Source organism: Hemitrygon akajei, chromosome 3 (genome assembly GCF_048418815.1).
Source record: "Hemitrygon akajei chromosome 3, sHemAka1.3, whole genome shotgun sequence".
Taxonomy (NCBI): Eukaryota; Metazoa; Chordata; class Chondrichthyes; order Myliobatiformes; family Dasyatidae; genus Hemitrygon; species Hemitrygon akajei.
In genome coordinates, this window is record NC_133126.1 from 24,628,358 (window position 1) to 24,646,382 (window position 18,025).

The following is an 18,025-nucleotide window of genomic DNA, read 5'->3' on the forward strand; positions in this document are numbered from 1 at the left end:
CTTAAGTTAGAGGAACAACACCTTATTTTCCGTTTGGGTAGCCTCCAACCTAATGACATAAACATTGATTTTTCAAACTTCTGGTAATATCTCCCACTCCCCCCCCCCACTTCACCATTTCCCATTCCCTTTTCCCTTCCTCACCAGATCTCTTTGCCTGCCCATCACCTCCCTCTGGTGCTCCTCCCCCACTTTCTATTTCTTCCAATGCCTTCTGTCTCTTTCACTAATCAACTTCCCAGCTCTTTACTTCATCCCTGCCTCTCCATGTTTCACCTATCACCTTGTGATTCTCTCTCCTCCCCCCCCCCCCCCCCACCTTTTCAATCTACTCTTGAGCTTTTTTTCTCCAGTCCTGCCGAAGGGTTTCGGCCTGAAACGTCGACAGTGCTTCTTCCCATAGATGTTGCCTGGCCTGCTGTGTTCCACCAGCATTTTGTGTGTGTTGTTTGAATTTCCAGCATCTGCAGATTTCCTCGTGGTGGGTTAATAGATTGCAGATGATATGAAGACTGGTTTTGTTATGGATGGTTTAGAAGACTGGCAAAGAATACAGTGCGATTATAGATCAGTTGCAGATGTGCAGAGATACAGCAGAAAGAGTTTAACCCGGCCAAGTGGGAAGTGTTGTACGTTGGGAGATCAAATGTAAAGGGGCATGACACTGTCAATGGCAATCAACGTTACCACCAAGATTCTTGCCATGTTTCTCAGAACCTGTGACAATAATAAAGCAACTCTGCAGATGCTGCCGTTGATTGTACTCATTCCTCTTGCACTGGACCTCTCAAAGTGCAGCACCTCACACTAGTCTGGATAAACTCCATCTGCCATTTCTCCACCCATCAACAATCAAGGATCGACTTCATTCATTGTCCACATTTACATGTATTCGGAAATTAATGCGGAGTGTGAGCACAACAACTGACAACATTAACAATTATACAGAAATAATTATATAACAGTAAAGTTACAAGTTCAGAGATGGAATAAGATGTGCATAAATGTAAGCATTATTTTCATGGGTAGACAGCATTATAAAAACTGGTTTAAAGTGTTTACAGTGCAGTGACTAAGATAATAGATAGAGGGGGTAGAGGGAGGCTAACTAGAACGGTCGATCAGATTAACTACCTAGGGTAACAAACTTTTAAGATGGTGTGAAGTTTTTGTTTTAATAGCCCTATAGTGTTTTCCAGAGGGGAGCTTTTGGAAAAGGCAGTTTGCTGAGTGGGTAGTGTCCACAATGGCTTTTTCTGCCCATTTCTTTGTCCTGGGCACATACGAGTCCTGTGAGTGATTGTAGACTGCCGCCTATATCCTGTTGTATCCTTTGACAAACTTCCTCACTCTCCACAGCTCCAGCGATTTTTGTGTCATCTGCAAGCTTCATAGTCAGACCAGCTACTTGTGTGTGCAAGTCATTGATATTCATCACAAGCACCAGGAAGTTTGGGTAGTGTGGGGCTTTGAAGGAATTTGGTGCAGAACTTTAGAAGAGGAGGAGAGAAAAAAGTGACTGAGAATTAATGAAGCCACAGTCATCTTGTACAACTGTGACAAAGTGGCAGATAAGAAGAAAGAACACTTCTAGAAAGATGGAAAAAAAACTTCAAATGATGTTGATTTCCCTAAATTTTAATAACAATAGTTGCATCCTGTTTGGTAATCTGTTGAATAGTGAATCACTGTTGGTCTGCTTGTGGGTGGTTAAAAGTGACTTTTTTTCATAGAGGAAATAACTACCTACCGAATAGTGAAATGCCTAGATATAGTGGACGTGGAGAGGATGTTTCCTATAGTTGGAGAGTCTAGGACCAGAGGGCACAGCTTCAGAATAAAACAAAATCCCTTTAGACCAGAGATGAGGAGGAATTTCTTTAGTCAGAAGGTGGTAAATTTGTGGAATTCATTGCCACAGATGGATGTTGAGGCCAGGTCATTGAGTATATTTAAAACAAGATACTTGATTAGTAAGGATATCAAAGGTTATGGAGAAGGCAGGAGAATTGAGTTGAAAGAGATGATAAAGCAGCCATAATCGAATAGTAGAGCCAACTTGATGGGCTGAATGGCTTAATTCTGTTCCTCTATCTTACAGTCTTTCATGTTGTCCTAATGATTATCCCAGCTCTTTCACATTTCTCTGCTAGATACATTTCCATTGATGCGACTCTCGAAAGAGTGGATGTCAGGGCTTTCTTCAGTCTGGATAAAGTCACGCACATGTGAGTATTTTTGCCAAAAGCTGCTGGTCCCAAATTCACAAGACTGAAGCAATCTCCCCAAGACTGTCCAGAATTCCCTGAGGAATAATGAGCTGTAGTTTCCCCTTTCCCGATCGTCACTGCTGACGTGAAGACTTCATGTGCAGTCAGGAGGGGCGGATTGAGTCTCTCTTTCTCTTGGTGGCTTTCACTGAACGCTTGAGTCAGCCTCAAGAGGTGGACAATGCTGGCAACTTACCTGAGCCCATTACCCCTATCGGGGCATAGGCCACTGGCAGCAGGTCACCAGAGTCCTTTGTCCTGGGCCTGTCCTCGAGCTGTCCCCAGGTATAGCTCATCTTTGAAGATCCTTCCTCTCTCAGAGATGAGGTCTTTGGAGTTTCTGTTGGCATTTCTGTAACACTGGGTTTTTATGGGATGGGGTTGCTAGTCCTATGCCCAACGCACCTCCTTTCGCAACCAGTCTTGGAACTGTCCCTGGTGGAGTTACGTTGCCGGCAAAACCAGCATTTATTGCCTTTCACTTTGTGCCCCTGGTCCCCTGGGCCAGTTGATCGAAAGCTGCAGTCCATGCAGTCCAGACCGTGCTGAGATTATTCCAATCTGTTAGTCCCTTTGTAATAGAAGTACACATGATTGAAATCAAGAGGCAAGAAGCCTCAGAAACAGAATGCAGTAATAAAATATCATATTTATTTGTTAACAGAGAAATACGGAATGCAAGGAGCTTAAATCAGATTCATCCAGAGGCTTTCAAGAATCTCCCTGTTCTGAAATACCTGTGAGTATGACAGAGATCAGTCCCTTTTTGAACTTCTGTGTGCCGGACACCAGGTTGGTCGATATTCCGAGCAACACACACAAAATGCCGGAGGAACTCAGTAGGCCAGGCAGCATCAGTGGGAAAAAAGTACAGTCGATCTTTTGGGCCGAAACCTTTTGGCAGGACTGGAGAAAAAAGCTGAGGAGTAGATTTGAAAAGGTTGGGGGAGGGGAGAGAGAAACGATGGGCGGGCAAAGAGGTAACGAGAGAGGGAAGGGAAATGGGGGGAGGGGTTTACTGGAAGTTTGAGGAATCAATGTCCATGCCCTCAGGTTGGAGGCTAGCCAAATGGAATATAAGGTGTTGTTCCTCCAACCTAAATGTAGCATTATCCCGACAGTGGAGGAGGCCATGGATGGACATAACGGAATGGGAATGGGAAGTGGAATTAAAATGGATGGCCACTGGAAGATCCCACTTGTTCAGGTGGACGGAGCGTAGATGCTCGGCGAAGCGGGCTCCCAATCTACATCATGTCTCACAGATAGTCAAGAGGCCACACCAGGAGCACCGAGCACAGTATATGACCCCAACAGACTCACAGGTGAACTGTCACCTCTGCTCCTCACCTGGAAGGACTGTTTGGGGCCCTGAATGGTAGACACTAACCAGACTTTATAAAGCTGCGTTGTCACTTCCCGACTCTTGAACTCAATGCATCATAGAGTTATAGAATGGTACAGAAACAGGCCATTCGGCCCACCTAGTCCATGCTGAGCCATTTAAACTGCCTACTCCCATCGATCTGCACTGGGACCATAGCCCTCCACACCCCTGCTGTCTGTGTACCTATGCAAACTTCTCTTAAACGTTGAAATCAAGCTTGTATGCACCACTTGTGCTGGCAGCTTGTTCCACACACTCATGACCTTCTGAGTGAAGAAGTTTCCCTCATGTTCCCCTTATATTTTTCACCATTCATCCTTAACCAATGACCTCTAGTTGTAATCCCACCCAACCTCAATGGAAAAAGCCCAATTGCATTTACCCTATCCATATCTCTCTTTGTATACCTCTATCAAATCTCCCCTCAATCCTCTATGTTCTAGGGAATAAAGTCCTGACCTATTCAATCTGATAACTCAGGTCCTCCAGACTCGGTAACAGCTTTGTAAATTTTCTCTGTACTCTTTCCTGTAGGTAGGTGGCCAAAACTACACACAGTACTTCCAGCTAGGCCTCACCAACGTCTAATACAACTTCAACATAACTTCCCATCTCCTGTACTCAATGTTTTGATTTTTGAAGGCCAATGTGCCAGAAGCTTTCATTATGACCCCCTCTATCTATGACACCACTTTCAATGAATTATGGACCAGTATTCCCAGATCCCTTTGTTCTACCACACTACTCAGTGCCCTACCATTAACTGTGTAAGACCTACCCTGGTTGTTCCTACTGAAATGCAACACCTCACATTTGTCTGCATTAAATTCCATCTGCCATTTTTCCAGATCCCGCTGCAAGCCATGATGGTCTTCCTCGCTGTCCACTATACCCCCAGTCTTGGTGTCATCTGCAATTTTGCTGATTCATTTAACCACATTATCGTCCAGATCATTGATATAGATGACAAACAACAACAGACCCAGCACTGATCCCTGCTGCACTCCACTAGTCATAGGCTTCCAGTCAGAGAAGCAACTATCTACTACCATCTGCTACTCCCATGAACCCAATGTCTGAACCAATTTACTACTTCACCTTAAATGCTGAACAACTGATCCTTCATAACCAATCTCCTGTGTGGGACTTTATCAGATGCCTTGTTAAGGTCCATGTTGACAACCTTCACTGCCTTGCTTTCATCAACTGTCCCGGTAACTTCCTCAAAAAGCTCTCTTAAGGTTGGTTGGACGCAACCCACCTCACACGAAGCAACAGGGCAACATTGATTGGAAGCGGATACTAGCAAGGATGGTGGCTGAGCAGCAAATGTTGGAGTTTCTGATCATTCAGAAGACACAAGATCAGTTCATCCCAAAGAGAAATGTGGCAACCGTGGCTGACAAGGAATGTCAAAGACAGCACAAAAGTGAAAGAGAGGGCATATAATATAGCAAACAGGAAGCTAGAGGATTGGGGAGCTTTTGATTTTTAAATCCTCGAGCTTCCCACTAAGAGAAGGCAACTAAAAAACAATAAAGAGAGAAAATACAAAGATAAGCTAACCAACAATATAAAAGTCTACAAAAAGTTTTTTTTCAGATGTGCACAGAGTAAAAGAGAGGCAAGAGTGGATGTCGGACCACTGGAAAATGATGTTGGAGAATTAGTAACGGGGAACAAAGAAATAGCGGTGAACTTAATGAGTATTTTGCTTCTGTCTTCACTGTGGAAAACACTTGCAGTATGCCAAAAATTTGAGAGCCTCCAGGGGCAGAAGTGAGTGTAGTTGCTATTACTAAGGAACAGCTGCTTGGGAAACTAAAAGTTCTGAAAGTAGTTAAATCACCTGGACCAGATGGACTACACCCCAGGGTCTAAAAGAGGTAGCTGAAGAGATTGTTTTTTGCATTAGTAGTAATCTTTCAAGACTCAATAGTCAGGAATGGTTTAGAGATCTAAAAAATTGCAAATGTCATTCCATTCTTTAAGAAACGGGGGGGTGGGGGGGGGGGGAAACACAGGAAATTATAGGCCGGTAAACATGACTTCAGTGTTGGTAAGATTTAAAATCCATTATTAATGATTAGGTTTTGTGGCACATGGAAACACATGATAAAATAGGCCAAAGTCGTCATGGTTTCCTTATGCAGATATCTTGCTGGACAAATCTACTGGAATTCTTTGAGGAAGTAACAAGCAGGGTAGACAAAGGAAAGTCAGTGGGTGGCTTTTCAGAAGCTGCTGATGTATCTTCTTTGTGATTGTATCAATGTGTTGGGCCCAGGATAGATCCTCCCCGATGTTGGCGCCCAGTCTACATCTCAGAGATAAAAAGATCTCATGGTCCTACTTGGAAGAAAAGGAGAGGTCTGTTCTTTGATCACCTGACCAATATTGAATTGAATTGAGTTGACTCTATTACTTACATCCTTTATATACATGAGGAGTAAAAATCTTTACGTTACATCTCCATTCAGATGTGCAATGTGCAATTATAGTAATTTATAATATTTATAATTTATATAATTTATAATAAATAGTATCTACAACAGGACAGTCAATATAACAATTATATCAGCATGAATTAATCAGTCTGGTGGCCTGGTGGAAGAAGCTGTCCCGGAGTCTGTTGGTCCTGGCTTTTATGCTGCAATACCGTTTCCCGAATGGTAGCAGCTGGAACAGTTTGACATTGGGATGACTTGGGTCCCCAATGATCCTTCGGGCCCTTTTTACACACCTGCCTTTGTAAATGTCCTGAATAGTGGGAAGTTCACAACAACAGATGCACTAGGCTGTCTGCACCACTCTCTGCAGAGTCCTGTGATTGAGGGAAGAACAGTTCCCGTACCAGGCAGTGATGCAGTCTGTCAGGATGCTCTCAATCATGCCCCTACAGAAAGTTTTTAGAATTTGGGGTGGGGGGGCATACCAAACTTCTTCAACCGTCTGAAGTGAAAGGAGCACTGTTATGCCTTTTTCACCACACAGCCAGTATGTACAGACCACCTGAGATCCTCAGTAATGTTTATGCCGAGGAACTTAAAGCTGTTCACCCTCTCAACCCCGGATCCATTCATTTGACAACTAAATACCGTTTCTTTGATCATTATTGCTGTATGTCAGAGTTTCAAGATTGTTTAATGTCATTTACAGTACACAAGTGTTAAGGAGAATTAAATAGTTGTTACTCCAGAACACAAAAAAATAAAGAATATAACAATAAAAATAAATACATGAGATAGCTTGTATTGTATGTCCATAAAATGACACTGGGCATGGAAGTGTCTGTACATAATGTGACTGTGACAGGAAATAATAAAGTAGTGGTGGTGGTGGGTTGGTTAGTGGGTGGAGGTGTTGATCAGCCTTACTGCTTGGGGAAAGTAGCTGGTTTTGTGTCTGGTGGTCCTGGTGTGGACACTAGGTAGCCTCCTCCCTGATGAGCAGGGTGGGTCGAATGCTTCATGAAATTGCTGGCCTTTTCCTGGCACCTTTCTGTCTATATGTTTTCAATAGCAGATAGGTCGGTGCCCGTGATGCATTGGGCAGATTTGACTGCTCGTTGTAGAGCCTCCCTGTCCCCTGCAGTGCGGTTTCCGTACCAAGCAGTGATGCAGCTTGTTAGGGTGTTCTCTACTGCACATCTGTAAAAGAACATGAGTACTGATATTCATTGTCCAACTCACTTCAGGCTCTTCAGAAGGTAGAGCTTCCTTGATTGTATAAAATATGTTCTGAGACTGATCACATTAGATCAATGTGTACCGATTGATAATACTGATCATGTGCGATCAATGTGTACCTATCGATTGTCACACATCCCAAACTACAACAAGAGCCTCATAGCTTTAGGATGACCTGATTCAGAGTGAAAAGTGAGATCGGAATGCAAGCACTTCTTCCCATTTCGGAGCATGATGAATGGTCCTGAAGTCCTTCCGCTAACGCTGTGTGTTTTTGTCCTATTGACAGTGGGATTTTCAACACCGGCCTGGCCAGGTTTCCCGACCTGACGAAAATCCGTTCCACCGATGTGAACTTCCTAATGTAAGTCATTTTCTTCTCTGCTTTGGCAGATTGCAGACTCGTCTTCGCGAAGGAGTCACCTTGCCCCCCCCCCCCAGTTCTTTCAGTACCTGTGCGTTGCGGTGTAATTGTAGGACAAACTCAGAAACATCAGCCCTTTGGCTTTACTGTACTGTCAGAGTCCTACAGTGGGCAGCACAGAGGTGATGGGGACAGGAATTGGAACCTCATCTACTCAGAGAGAATCTGCAGGTTTATATTTATTTACAGAGGTTATGCAGGTTAAAGATGACCTGAAATCCAATGTTTTGCTAATTTTTCCATTTAAAAACATTTTTTTTCAAATTGCTTGTATTAATCATAAAAAATATTGTTTCATGGCATTCAATAAAGCAGAACTGGTAAATGCCTGTCCTGATGAAGGGTCTCATGCCAAATCATCAACAGTTTATTTCCCTCCATAGATGCTGACTGGCTTGCTGAGTTCCTCCAGCATTTTGTGTGTGTTGCTCAAGTTTTCCAGCATCTGCAGAATCTCTTGTGTAAATGTTGACCACACCTCTGCCTGCACAGATGATGCAGGTGATCCACTGAGTTCCTCCAGCAGCTGGTTTTTTGCTCCAGATTCCAGTCTCCCGTGTCCTCAGATCTTACAGAGTGTCTTCAAGGAGGATTGCAAGGATTAGAGGCTGAGGGGGAGATTCCCAAAGAATGGGGCCAAGGACATTGAATGCAAGATTGCCGGTACTGGATGATGGGTGTTGATGTTCTTGGGGTGGTGGAGAGATCGCAGAGGGTTTCAGGGCTGGAGAAGATTACAGAAAGACTTGGATATAGGGGTGAATCGTTGATACATAGAGCACAGCACAGAAGCAGGCCCTTTAACAATGTTGACTTGATCTTTTGCCTAGTCCCTGTATCCTGACAATATCATTCCAAACCCCTCTCATCCATGTACTTATACAAACTTCTCAGTGATTACAATTGAACCTGCATCTGCCACTTCCGCAGACAGCTTGCTCCACACTCACCACCCTCTGAAGGAACTCAGGCATCATGAGCAAAGAAGCTCCCCTTCAGATTCCACATGAATATTTTATGTTTCACCCTAAACCTATAGTATGACCTCCAGTTCTAGACTCTCTCAACCTGAAGGGAAAAAAGCCCCTCACCCTGTCTATACTCCTCATAATGAGATCTCCCCTTATTCTCCTACGTTCTAGGGAATATAGTCCTAATCTATTCAAAGTTTCCCTGTAATTCAGGTCCTCAAGTCCCAGCAGCATCCTTGTACATTTCCTCTACAGTCTTTCAATCTTATTGATAACTCTCCTGTAACTAGGTGACCAGAATTCACACAATACTCTAAATTCATCTCACCAACACTTTGTACTACTTCAAAGTAACATCCCCACTCTTGTACTCAGTACTCTGATTTATGAAGCCCAGTGTACCAAAAGCTCTCTTTGCAGCCCTGTCGTCTGTCTGTGACATTACTTACAAGGAATTATTGATCTGTATTCCCAGGTCCTTTTGTTCTAACATACACTCAGTACTCTACTGTTCACCTATCCTGATTTGTCCTCCCAAACTGCAACACCACACACCTGGCTGGATTTAATTCGATATGCCATTTTAAAATCAAAGTTATGCTTAACCAGCAGTCAAAAGTATCAGTAATAGAAGAAAACATTTAAAGGTTGAACAAAGACCTTGCTTGGCCAATATGACTCATGAGTTAAAGCTTAACACAGTGTGAACATTCCACCCCAGCAATAGGTTAAACTATATTTAGAGAGCAAGCAGGATTGTTGAAGAGCAAATTAAAGTGCTATTTTATGTTTAGGCATTATGTTTGGATCGGAGGGCCGATAGAACGGAAATGAATGGGGTGTGGTAGGATTGGTGGAATTATTTTCGCAGTGTTGAGGAATCGTTGGAGGGAACGTGTGTTTAACTGTACCTTCACAATTTAGTTTAAAATTTCTTACAATGCAAATGAAATCAATGAACTGGGAGGCTTTTCAAACAGCTATGGGTGTCATTCCCATAGGGGGGCTGATAAAACCCCAGCATCTCACTGCACCAGACCCTGAGTCTTATATGCAACACACACTAGATTTGTATAGAGATACACCACGGTAATAGGCCCCTCTGTCCCAGCGTGCTCGTACCACCCAATTACACCCATGCGACCAATTAACCTACTAATCTTTACATCTTTGGAATGTAGAAGGAAGCCCATGCGGTCATGGGGAGAACGTACAAACTCCTGACAGACTGCGGCAGAATTGAACCCAAGTCACTCTAATACCATTGCAGGAGGAACTCAGCAAGTCAAGCAGCGTCTCTGAGGGGAATAAACCGCTGACAGTTTGGGCCGAGACCCTTCATCAGGACTGGGGCTGAAGCCAGAATAAAAGGCAGGGAGAGGGGGAGGAGCACAAACTGACAGACGATAGGTGAGTCCAGGTGAGAGGAGACTGTAGATGGGCAGGGGAGGGGGTATGAAACTGGTCAGTTGAGAGGAGAAGTTGGGTGGGTAAGGAAAGGGGGGGATGTGCTTAGTATACGTAAGTGGGATGTGTGAGACATAGAGGGGATCTGAGCAAGACCCCATTCATCCAGAGAGTGGTAAGGACCTGGAATACACATCAAACAGACAGAGATGGAACCGGTCACTGGCAGCAATCCAGGTGACCAAATGATCATAGGTGTAGGAGTGGAATTAGGCCATTCAGCCCATCACATCTACTCCGCCCTTCATTCGTGGCTTTTTTTTTGGTTGACCCTATTCTGCTGCCACCCTCTTGCCAATCAAGAACCTCTCACTGCCTTAAATACACAAATGATTTGGTCCCCACTGCCCTCCATGGCAACAACTTCCACCCTTTGGCTGAAGAAATAGCTCCTCATCTCAGTTCTAAGGGTAAAATGCCAACTGATGGAACCATATTCTCCACGTCCGGACCATCCAGGCCTTTCAGAATCCAGTAGATTTTGATCAGACTCCCTCCCTACAGCCATCCTTTTGATCTCCATTCAGTCAATTCCAAGATCATATTTCGACGATGGTGGACTCGAGCTTGATCCGGTTGCCTGCTTGCTCAGTGATAGCCTGGGACAGCCTTGTGTGACTGCTGCGTGTACTTCTCTCTTTTCTAGTGAAATCGCTGACAATCCATTCATTTCGACCATTCCTGCCAACGCCTTCGGTGGGTTGGGCAATGAATCGCTCACTCTGTAAGTATAGGAGCTCCTGGTTGAATGGATACCCAGGGCTGGGGTGGATGGAGGGGAGGGTGTGGGGTAAACCAGACTCCAGCAGTCGTATGACTTTCATCAACCTTTGCCCGTGAGACCATGTTCCAGCCCAGTGCTAGATGTCTGAGATCTCTGCACCAGTTTAGTGGATCCTGTAACACAAGCAAAGACCTCTCCCAGGGGCACTTAGATCATAAGATGATAAGACATAGGAGCAGAAAAACGCCATGTGGACAATTTATTTTCCATCTCAACTGCCTTCTCCCTCTAACCTTTGATGCCCTTACTAATGAAGAATCTATCAACCTCTGCTACTGCCCATGGTACTTCATTATATGCTGTCTTCTCCAAGGATTGCCACCTTGTCATGGTGAAGAGGCTAGTGAGTTCCTGAGATCCTGAGAGCAATGCTGTTTGGAGCTTAGCTCCTGGTAGGGTTACCCGTGGTGCCAAGGTCGAGGGGGAGGCTGCACCAAAGCACAACCTCAAAGGAGTGGAGATCAGAGGCCCAGTGTCTGCGATGTCTGGCTATATATATGTGCAGTGCTGTATATCGCCATAAAAGGTCACAGAGAGCGGTTCACCAGGTGTGGAGGTAGACGTCAGGTGAGCGACAGGCCAGGGACTGTTCAGGCTTGTTGGACCCTGGTGATTTTACAATGCAGAAGCTTGAATGTCAAGGATGAGACGCAAAACCTGTTGCTGACGGCTGTTTATTATGTGTTACAAAAACAAGGAAAAGGACAAATTACAAAGGAGTTACGGTCATCTCAAACACAAACTGGAACATGGAACAGTACAGCGCAGGATGGGCCATTCGGCCCATAATGTAGTGCTGACCTTTAACCTTCTTTCACGTCAGTCTAACCCTTCCCTCCCACACAGCCCTCCATTTTTCTTTCATTAGCTCAGACAAAAAGGGTGACACATTCCAGTAATAACAATTAATCTATGAAATAGCCAGATTTAAGTGGTATGACAACTGCTAAAGTAAGAAGCTTGTAGAAGACTACAGAAGCAGCTATACTACAATTATTGGAAACTTCACTCAACAATTGTGTGTATATAGATGGAATCATAGAGCACAACAGCTCAGAAGCAGACTCTCCAGCTCATTCAGTCCATGCCAAAATGCTATTCTAGCTAGTCCTATTGGCCCGCACCTGTATCATAGCCCTCCATACCCCTTCCATCCAGACTTCCCTTAAATGTGGAGAGCACCCCTGTGGCCGTCCCCCTCAACAAATACATTGAGTACTATTGTGGGGCCGGGGGGGAGATGACCTACCTGGAGGAAGCAACAGTAGCCGTGCCTCTGGCACTGAGTCTGGCCCTGTGGCTCAGAAGGATAGGGAGCTGAAGAGGACGGCAGCAGTAATAGGGGACTCTGTAGTCAGGGGGACAGATAGGTGATTCTGTGGATGCAAAAAAGGAAACATGGATGGTAGTTGGCCTCCCAGGTGCCAGGGTCTGAGATAATTCTGGATGCGTCCACAACATCCTGAAAAGGGAGGGTGAGCAGCCAGAAGTCGTGGAACATATTGGTACTAATGACATAGGAAGAAAAAGGGAGGAGATCCTGAAAAAAGAATATAAGGAGTTAGGAAAGAAGCTGAGAAGCAGGACTACAAAGGTAGTAATCTTGGGATTGCTACCTCTGCCACAGGACAGTGAGGATAGGGATAGGATGAGGTAGTGGATAAATGCGGGGCTGAAGAATTGGAGCAGGGGGCAGGGATTCAGATTTTCTGGGGCAGGTGGGACCTGTACAAAAGGGATGGGTTGCACTTGAATCTGAGGCAGACCAGTGTTCTTGCGGGCAGGTTTATTAGAGCTGTTGGGAGTTGTTTAAACTAATATGGCAGGGGAATGGGAACCAGTATGATAGAGCTGAGGATGAGTCAACAGGTTTACAAGTAGATAATGGGTGTAACATGAATGTAAGGAAAGGCAAGCCAGTGATTGGGAACAACTGCAGACAGAGCAAACAGTTAATTGAACAATAGAGGCAAAATTGAAAAGGGTGAAGAATGCAGGACTGACGGTGCCAAGTTTAAATGTGTGTAGCATCTGGAATAGGGTGGACGAACTCGTGGCGCAATTAGAGATTGGTCGGTATGACGTTGTGGGCATCACTGAGTCGTGGCTGAAAGAAGGCCATAGTTGGGAGCTTAACATCAAAGGATACACTTTGTATCAAAAGGACAGGCAGGAAGGCGTAGGCGGTGGTGTGGCTCTGCTGGTAAGAGATGGAAGTATATCTTTAGAAAGAAGTGACATAGGGACAGAGAATGTTGAATCTTTGTGGGGGGAGTTTAGAAATTGCAAGGGTGAAAAAACAATTATGGGAATCATATATAGGCCTCCAAATAGTAGCCAAGATGTGGGGTTGAGATTGTAAAGGGACCTGGAAAAGGCATGTAATAAGGGTAATGACAACTGTAATGGGGGATTGGGAAAATCAGGTTGGTGTTAGTTCGCAAGAGAGGGAATTTGTTGAATGCCTACGAGCTGGCTTTTTAGAGCCTACTCAGGGAAGGGCTATCTTAGATTGGGTGCTGTGTAATCACCCCAGTTTTATTAGTCAGCCTCACATAAAGGAGCCCTTAGCAGGCAGTGATCATAACATGATTGAATTCATACTGCAATTTGAGAAGGAGAATCATAACTCACGTGTATCAGAATCACAATGGAATAAAGGGAATGACAGAGGCATGAGAGAGGAGCTTGCGCAGGTGGATTAGAGGAGGATAGTGGTGAGGATGATGGCAGAGTAGAAATGGCAGAAGTTACTGGGAATAGTTCGCAAGGTGCACGATAGATAGGTCCCACAGAGGAAGAAGTTCTCAAATGGAGGGGTAAGCAGCTGTGGCTGACAAAAAAAGTTAAGGATTTCATAAAAGCCAAGGAAAGGGCATTTAAAATAGCAAAAGTGAGTGGGAAGTTGGATGATTGGGAAGCTTTTAATCCAACGAAAAGCAACTAAAAAAGCTATGACAAGGGAAAAGATGAAATACGAGGAGAGACTAGCCAGTAATATAAAGCAGGATATCATAAGTTTTTTTCAGTTGTATAAAGAGTGAAAGGGAGGTGAGAGTTCATATTGGACCACTGGAAAATGATGCTGGTAAGGTAGCAATGGGAGACAAAGAAATGGCAGATGAACTTGATAAGTACTTTGTATCTGTCTTCACTGTGGAAAACACCAGCAGTGTGCCAGAGGTCCGTGAGTGTCAGGGAGCTGGAATTAGTGCCATTGCTATTACAAAGGAAAAAGTGCCAGGCATACTCAAAAGGTCTTAAGTTGGATAAGTCACCTGGTCCAGATGGACTACATCCCAGAATCCTGAGAGAGGTTGCTGAAGAGATAGCGGATGCATTGGTCATGATCTTTCAAGAATCACTTGATTCTGGCATGATCCCGGTGGACTGGAAAATTGCAAATGTCACACTGCTCCTTAAGAAGGGAGGAATGCAAAAGAAAGGAAATTATAGGCCAGTTAGCCTCACCTCAGTGGTTGGGAAAGTGTTGGAGTCTATTATTAAGGATGTGGATTCATGGTAGTTGGAGATTAATGATGAACTAAGTCACAGTCAGCATGGTGTCTGTAAAGGGAAGTCTTGCCTGACAAATCTGTTGGAGTTCTTTGAGGAAGTAACAAGCAGGGTGGACAAAGGAGAGGCAGTGGATGTCATTTACTTGGATTTTCAGAAGGCGTTTGATAAGGTGTCACACATGAGTCTGCTTAATGGACAAAATAGTGGCAAATTGGAATATAGTGTTGGGAAGTGTATAATAATGTGTTTTGGTAAAAGGAACAATAGTGCAGATTGGCAAGGCAGAAGGTCCCGATGGAGTACCAACTAAGCCTCTGAAAACCTGTGCCAACCAACTAGCAGGAGTATTCAAGGACATTTTCAACCTCTCATTTCTATGGGAGGAAGTTCCCAGTTGCATTAAAATGGCAACAATTATACCAGTGACTGAGAAGAATAACGTGAGCTGCCTTAATGACTGTTGTCCGGTAGCACTCACATCAACAGTGATGAAATGCTTTGAGAGGTTGGTCATAACTAGACTGAACTCCTGCCTCAGCAAGGACCTGGACCCATTGCAATTTGCCCATCACCACAATAGGTCAATGGCAGATGCAATCTCAATGGCTCTCCACATGGCTTTAGACCACCTGGACAACACAAACACCTACATCAGGATGCTGTTCATCGACTATAGCTCAGCATTTAATACCATCATTCCCACAATCCTGATTGAGAAGTTGCAGAACCTGGGTCTCTGTACCTCCCTCTGTAATTGGATCCTCTACTTCCTAACCAGAAAACCACATTCTGTGCTGACTGGTGAAAACATACCCTCCTCGCTGACAATCAACACTGGCACACCTCAGGGGTGTGTGCTTAGCCCACTACTCTACTCTCTAAATACACATGACTGTGTGGCTAGGCATAGCTCAAATACCATCTATAAATTTGTTGACGATACAACCATAGTTGGTAGAATCTCAGGTGGTGGCGAGAGGGCGTACAGGAGTGAGATATGCCAACTAGTGGAATGGTGTCACAGCAACAACCTGGCACTCAAATCAGTAAGACGAAAGAGCCGATTGTGGACTTCAGGAAGGGTAAGATGAAGGAAAACATACCAATCCTCTTAGAGGGATCAGAAGTGTAGAGTGAGCAGTTTCAAGTTTCCTGGGTGTCAAGATCTCTGAGGATCTAACCTGGTCCCAACATACCGATGTAGTTATAAGGAAGGCAAGACAGAGGCTATACTTCATTAGGAGTTTGAAAAGATTTGGCATGTCAGCAAATACACTCAAAAACTTCTATAGTTGTACCGTGGAGAGCATTCTGACAGACTGCATCACTGTCTGGTATGGAGGAGCTACTGCACAGGACCGAAAGAAGCTGCAGAAGGTTGTAAATCTAGTCAGCTCCATCTTGGGTACTAGCCTATAAAGTACCCAGGACATCTTTAAGGAGCGGTGTCTCGGAAAGGCAGCGTCCATTATTAAAGACCTCCAGCACCCAGAGCATGCCCTTTTCTCACTGTTACTATCAGGTAAGAGGTACAGAAGCTTGAAGGCACACACTCAGCGATTCAGGAACAGCTTCTTCCCCTCTGCCATCCAATTCCTAAATAGGTATTGAATCTTTGAACACTATCTCACTTTTTTAAAAATATACAGTATTTCTGTTTTTGCACTTTTAAAAAATCTATTCAATATATGTATATTGTAATTGATTTACCTGTTTATTTATTATTATTTTTTCCTCTCTCTGCTAAATTATGTATTGCAATGAACTGCTGCTGCTGCTAAGTTAACAAATTTCATATCACTTGCTGGTGATAATAAACTTGATTCTGTTTAAATGGGCAGAAAATTCAAACATCAGAGGTGCAGAGGGACTTAGGAGTCATCGTGCAAAGCTCCCAGAATTTACAGGTTAAGTCTGTGGTAAAGAAGACATATGCAATGATGGCATTTATTTCAAGGGGAATAGAATATAAAAGCAAGGCGCTATGCTGATCCTTTATAAGACACTAGTCAGGCCACACTTGGAGTATTGTCAACAGTTTTGGGCCCCATATCTCAGAAAGGATGTGTTGTCATCGGAGAGAGTCCAGAGGAGGTTCACAAGGATGATTCTGGGAATAAAAGGGTTAACATGTGAGGGGTGTTTGGCAGCTTTGGGCCTGTACTCACTGGAATTCAGAAGAATACAGGGAGATCTCATTGAAACTTACCAAATGTTGAAAAGACTAGATGTGGAGGGAGGATATGGAGAGGATGTTACCTATGGTGGGGGTATCCAGAACTAGAGGGTACAGCCTCAAAACTGAGAGGCGACCTTTGAGAACAGAGGTAAGGAGGAATTTCTTTTAACCAGATAGTAGTAAATCTGTGGAATGCTTTGCCATAGACTGCAGTGGAGGCCAAGTCTGTGGGTATATTAAAGGTGGAAATTGATCATTTCCTGATCAGTCAGGGCATCAAAGGACATAGCGAGAAGGCAGGTGTATGGTATCCAGGATCAGCCATGATGGAGTGGCAGAGTAGACTTGATGGGCTGAATGGCCTAATTCTGCTCCTATGTGTTATTGTCTTATGTTGTAATTAAACCTGCATCCACCACTTCCTCTGGCAGTTTGTTCCACACTCACACGGCTGTCTGAATGAAGAAATTCTCCCTTGGGTCCCCTTAAAAATTTCATCTTTAACCCTAACCTATGACCTAGATTTAATCTCACCCAACCTCATAGGAAGCAGAAGTGTCAGGCTGGGTAACAGCTTCTTCCCACACCACCCCCCCCCCCCAAGAATATAGAGTCCGTAACACCCTGCTACCACTCAACACACGTGTACACCCTCTCTGAATGCGTTGCCAACACCCCACCCCCACCCCCACCCCCGTCCCCACCTACTCCCCAATTCACAGACACACCCTCATTCTGCACTGGTTACCTTTCATCTTTTATTGCTGCTGTTTATGCGACTGATTTATTATAATAGTACCATAATATATACTGTAACAGTAACGTTATACTGTCTTAGATAAATATATACCTCACACTTTATGTCAGCTTGTCAGTCTTCAGGCCATGTCGCTTAGGGACTTGTGCTAATATTACTTTGTGACTGTATGTGTTGAATTGTAACTATGTGTGTTCTGTGTGATTATACACACAGCATATTTTTGCACTCTGTCCCCAGAGGAATGATATTTCATTTAGCTGTATACATGTGTATGGTTGACTGACAGTAAACTTGAACTGGAACTTGATTTTGGAAACCAACATCCAGTTGGTGCAGTCTTCCGTTGATTTTGTTATGGTTATTGGATTTATTGGGTATGCCCACAAGGAAATGGATCCCAGGGTTATGTATGGTGACATATATGTACTTAGATGAACTTTGAAACGTGTTTTATTGTCAGATTAATGGCCTCTGTTGTGTTTCCTTCCTCACAGAAAGCTCTACAACAACGGGTTCACTAAGGTCCAAGCTTACGCCTTTAATGGAACCAAACTAGATGCTGTGTAGGTATTACC

The 18,025-nt window shown here is 44.1% G+C and overlaps 1 protein-coding gene across 1 annotated transcript in view; it reads left to right on the top strand.

Annotated features, from left to right (window-relative positions):
• Window positions 1–18,025, top strand: part of tshr (thyroid stimulating hormone receptor) — a 64,084-nt gene that overhangs the window by 17,302 nt on the left and 28,757 nt on the right. The window contains exons 3-7 of the mRNA XM_073037605.1: window positions 2,154–2,228; window positions 2,935–3,009; window positions 7,636–7,710; window positions 10,855–10,932; window positions 17,945–18,013. Of these exons, the coding sequence (XP_072893706.1) occupies window positions 2,154–2,228; window positions 2,935–3,009; window positions 7,636–7,710; window positions 10,855–10,932; window positions 17,945–18,013 (372 nt within the window). The remainder of the gene's footprint in view (window positions 1–2,153; window positions 2,229–2,934; window positions 3,010–7,635; window positions 7,711–10,854; window positions 10,933–17,944; window positions 18,014–18,025) is intronic.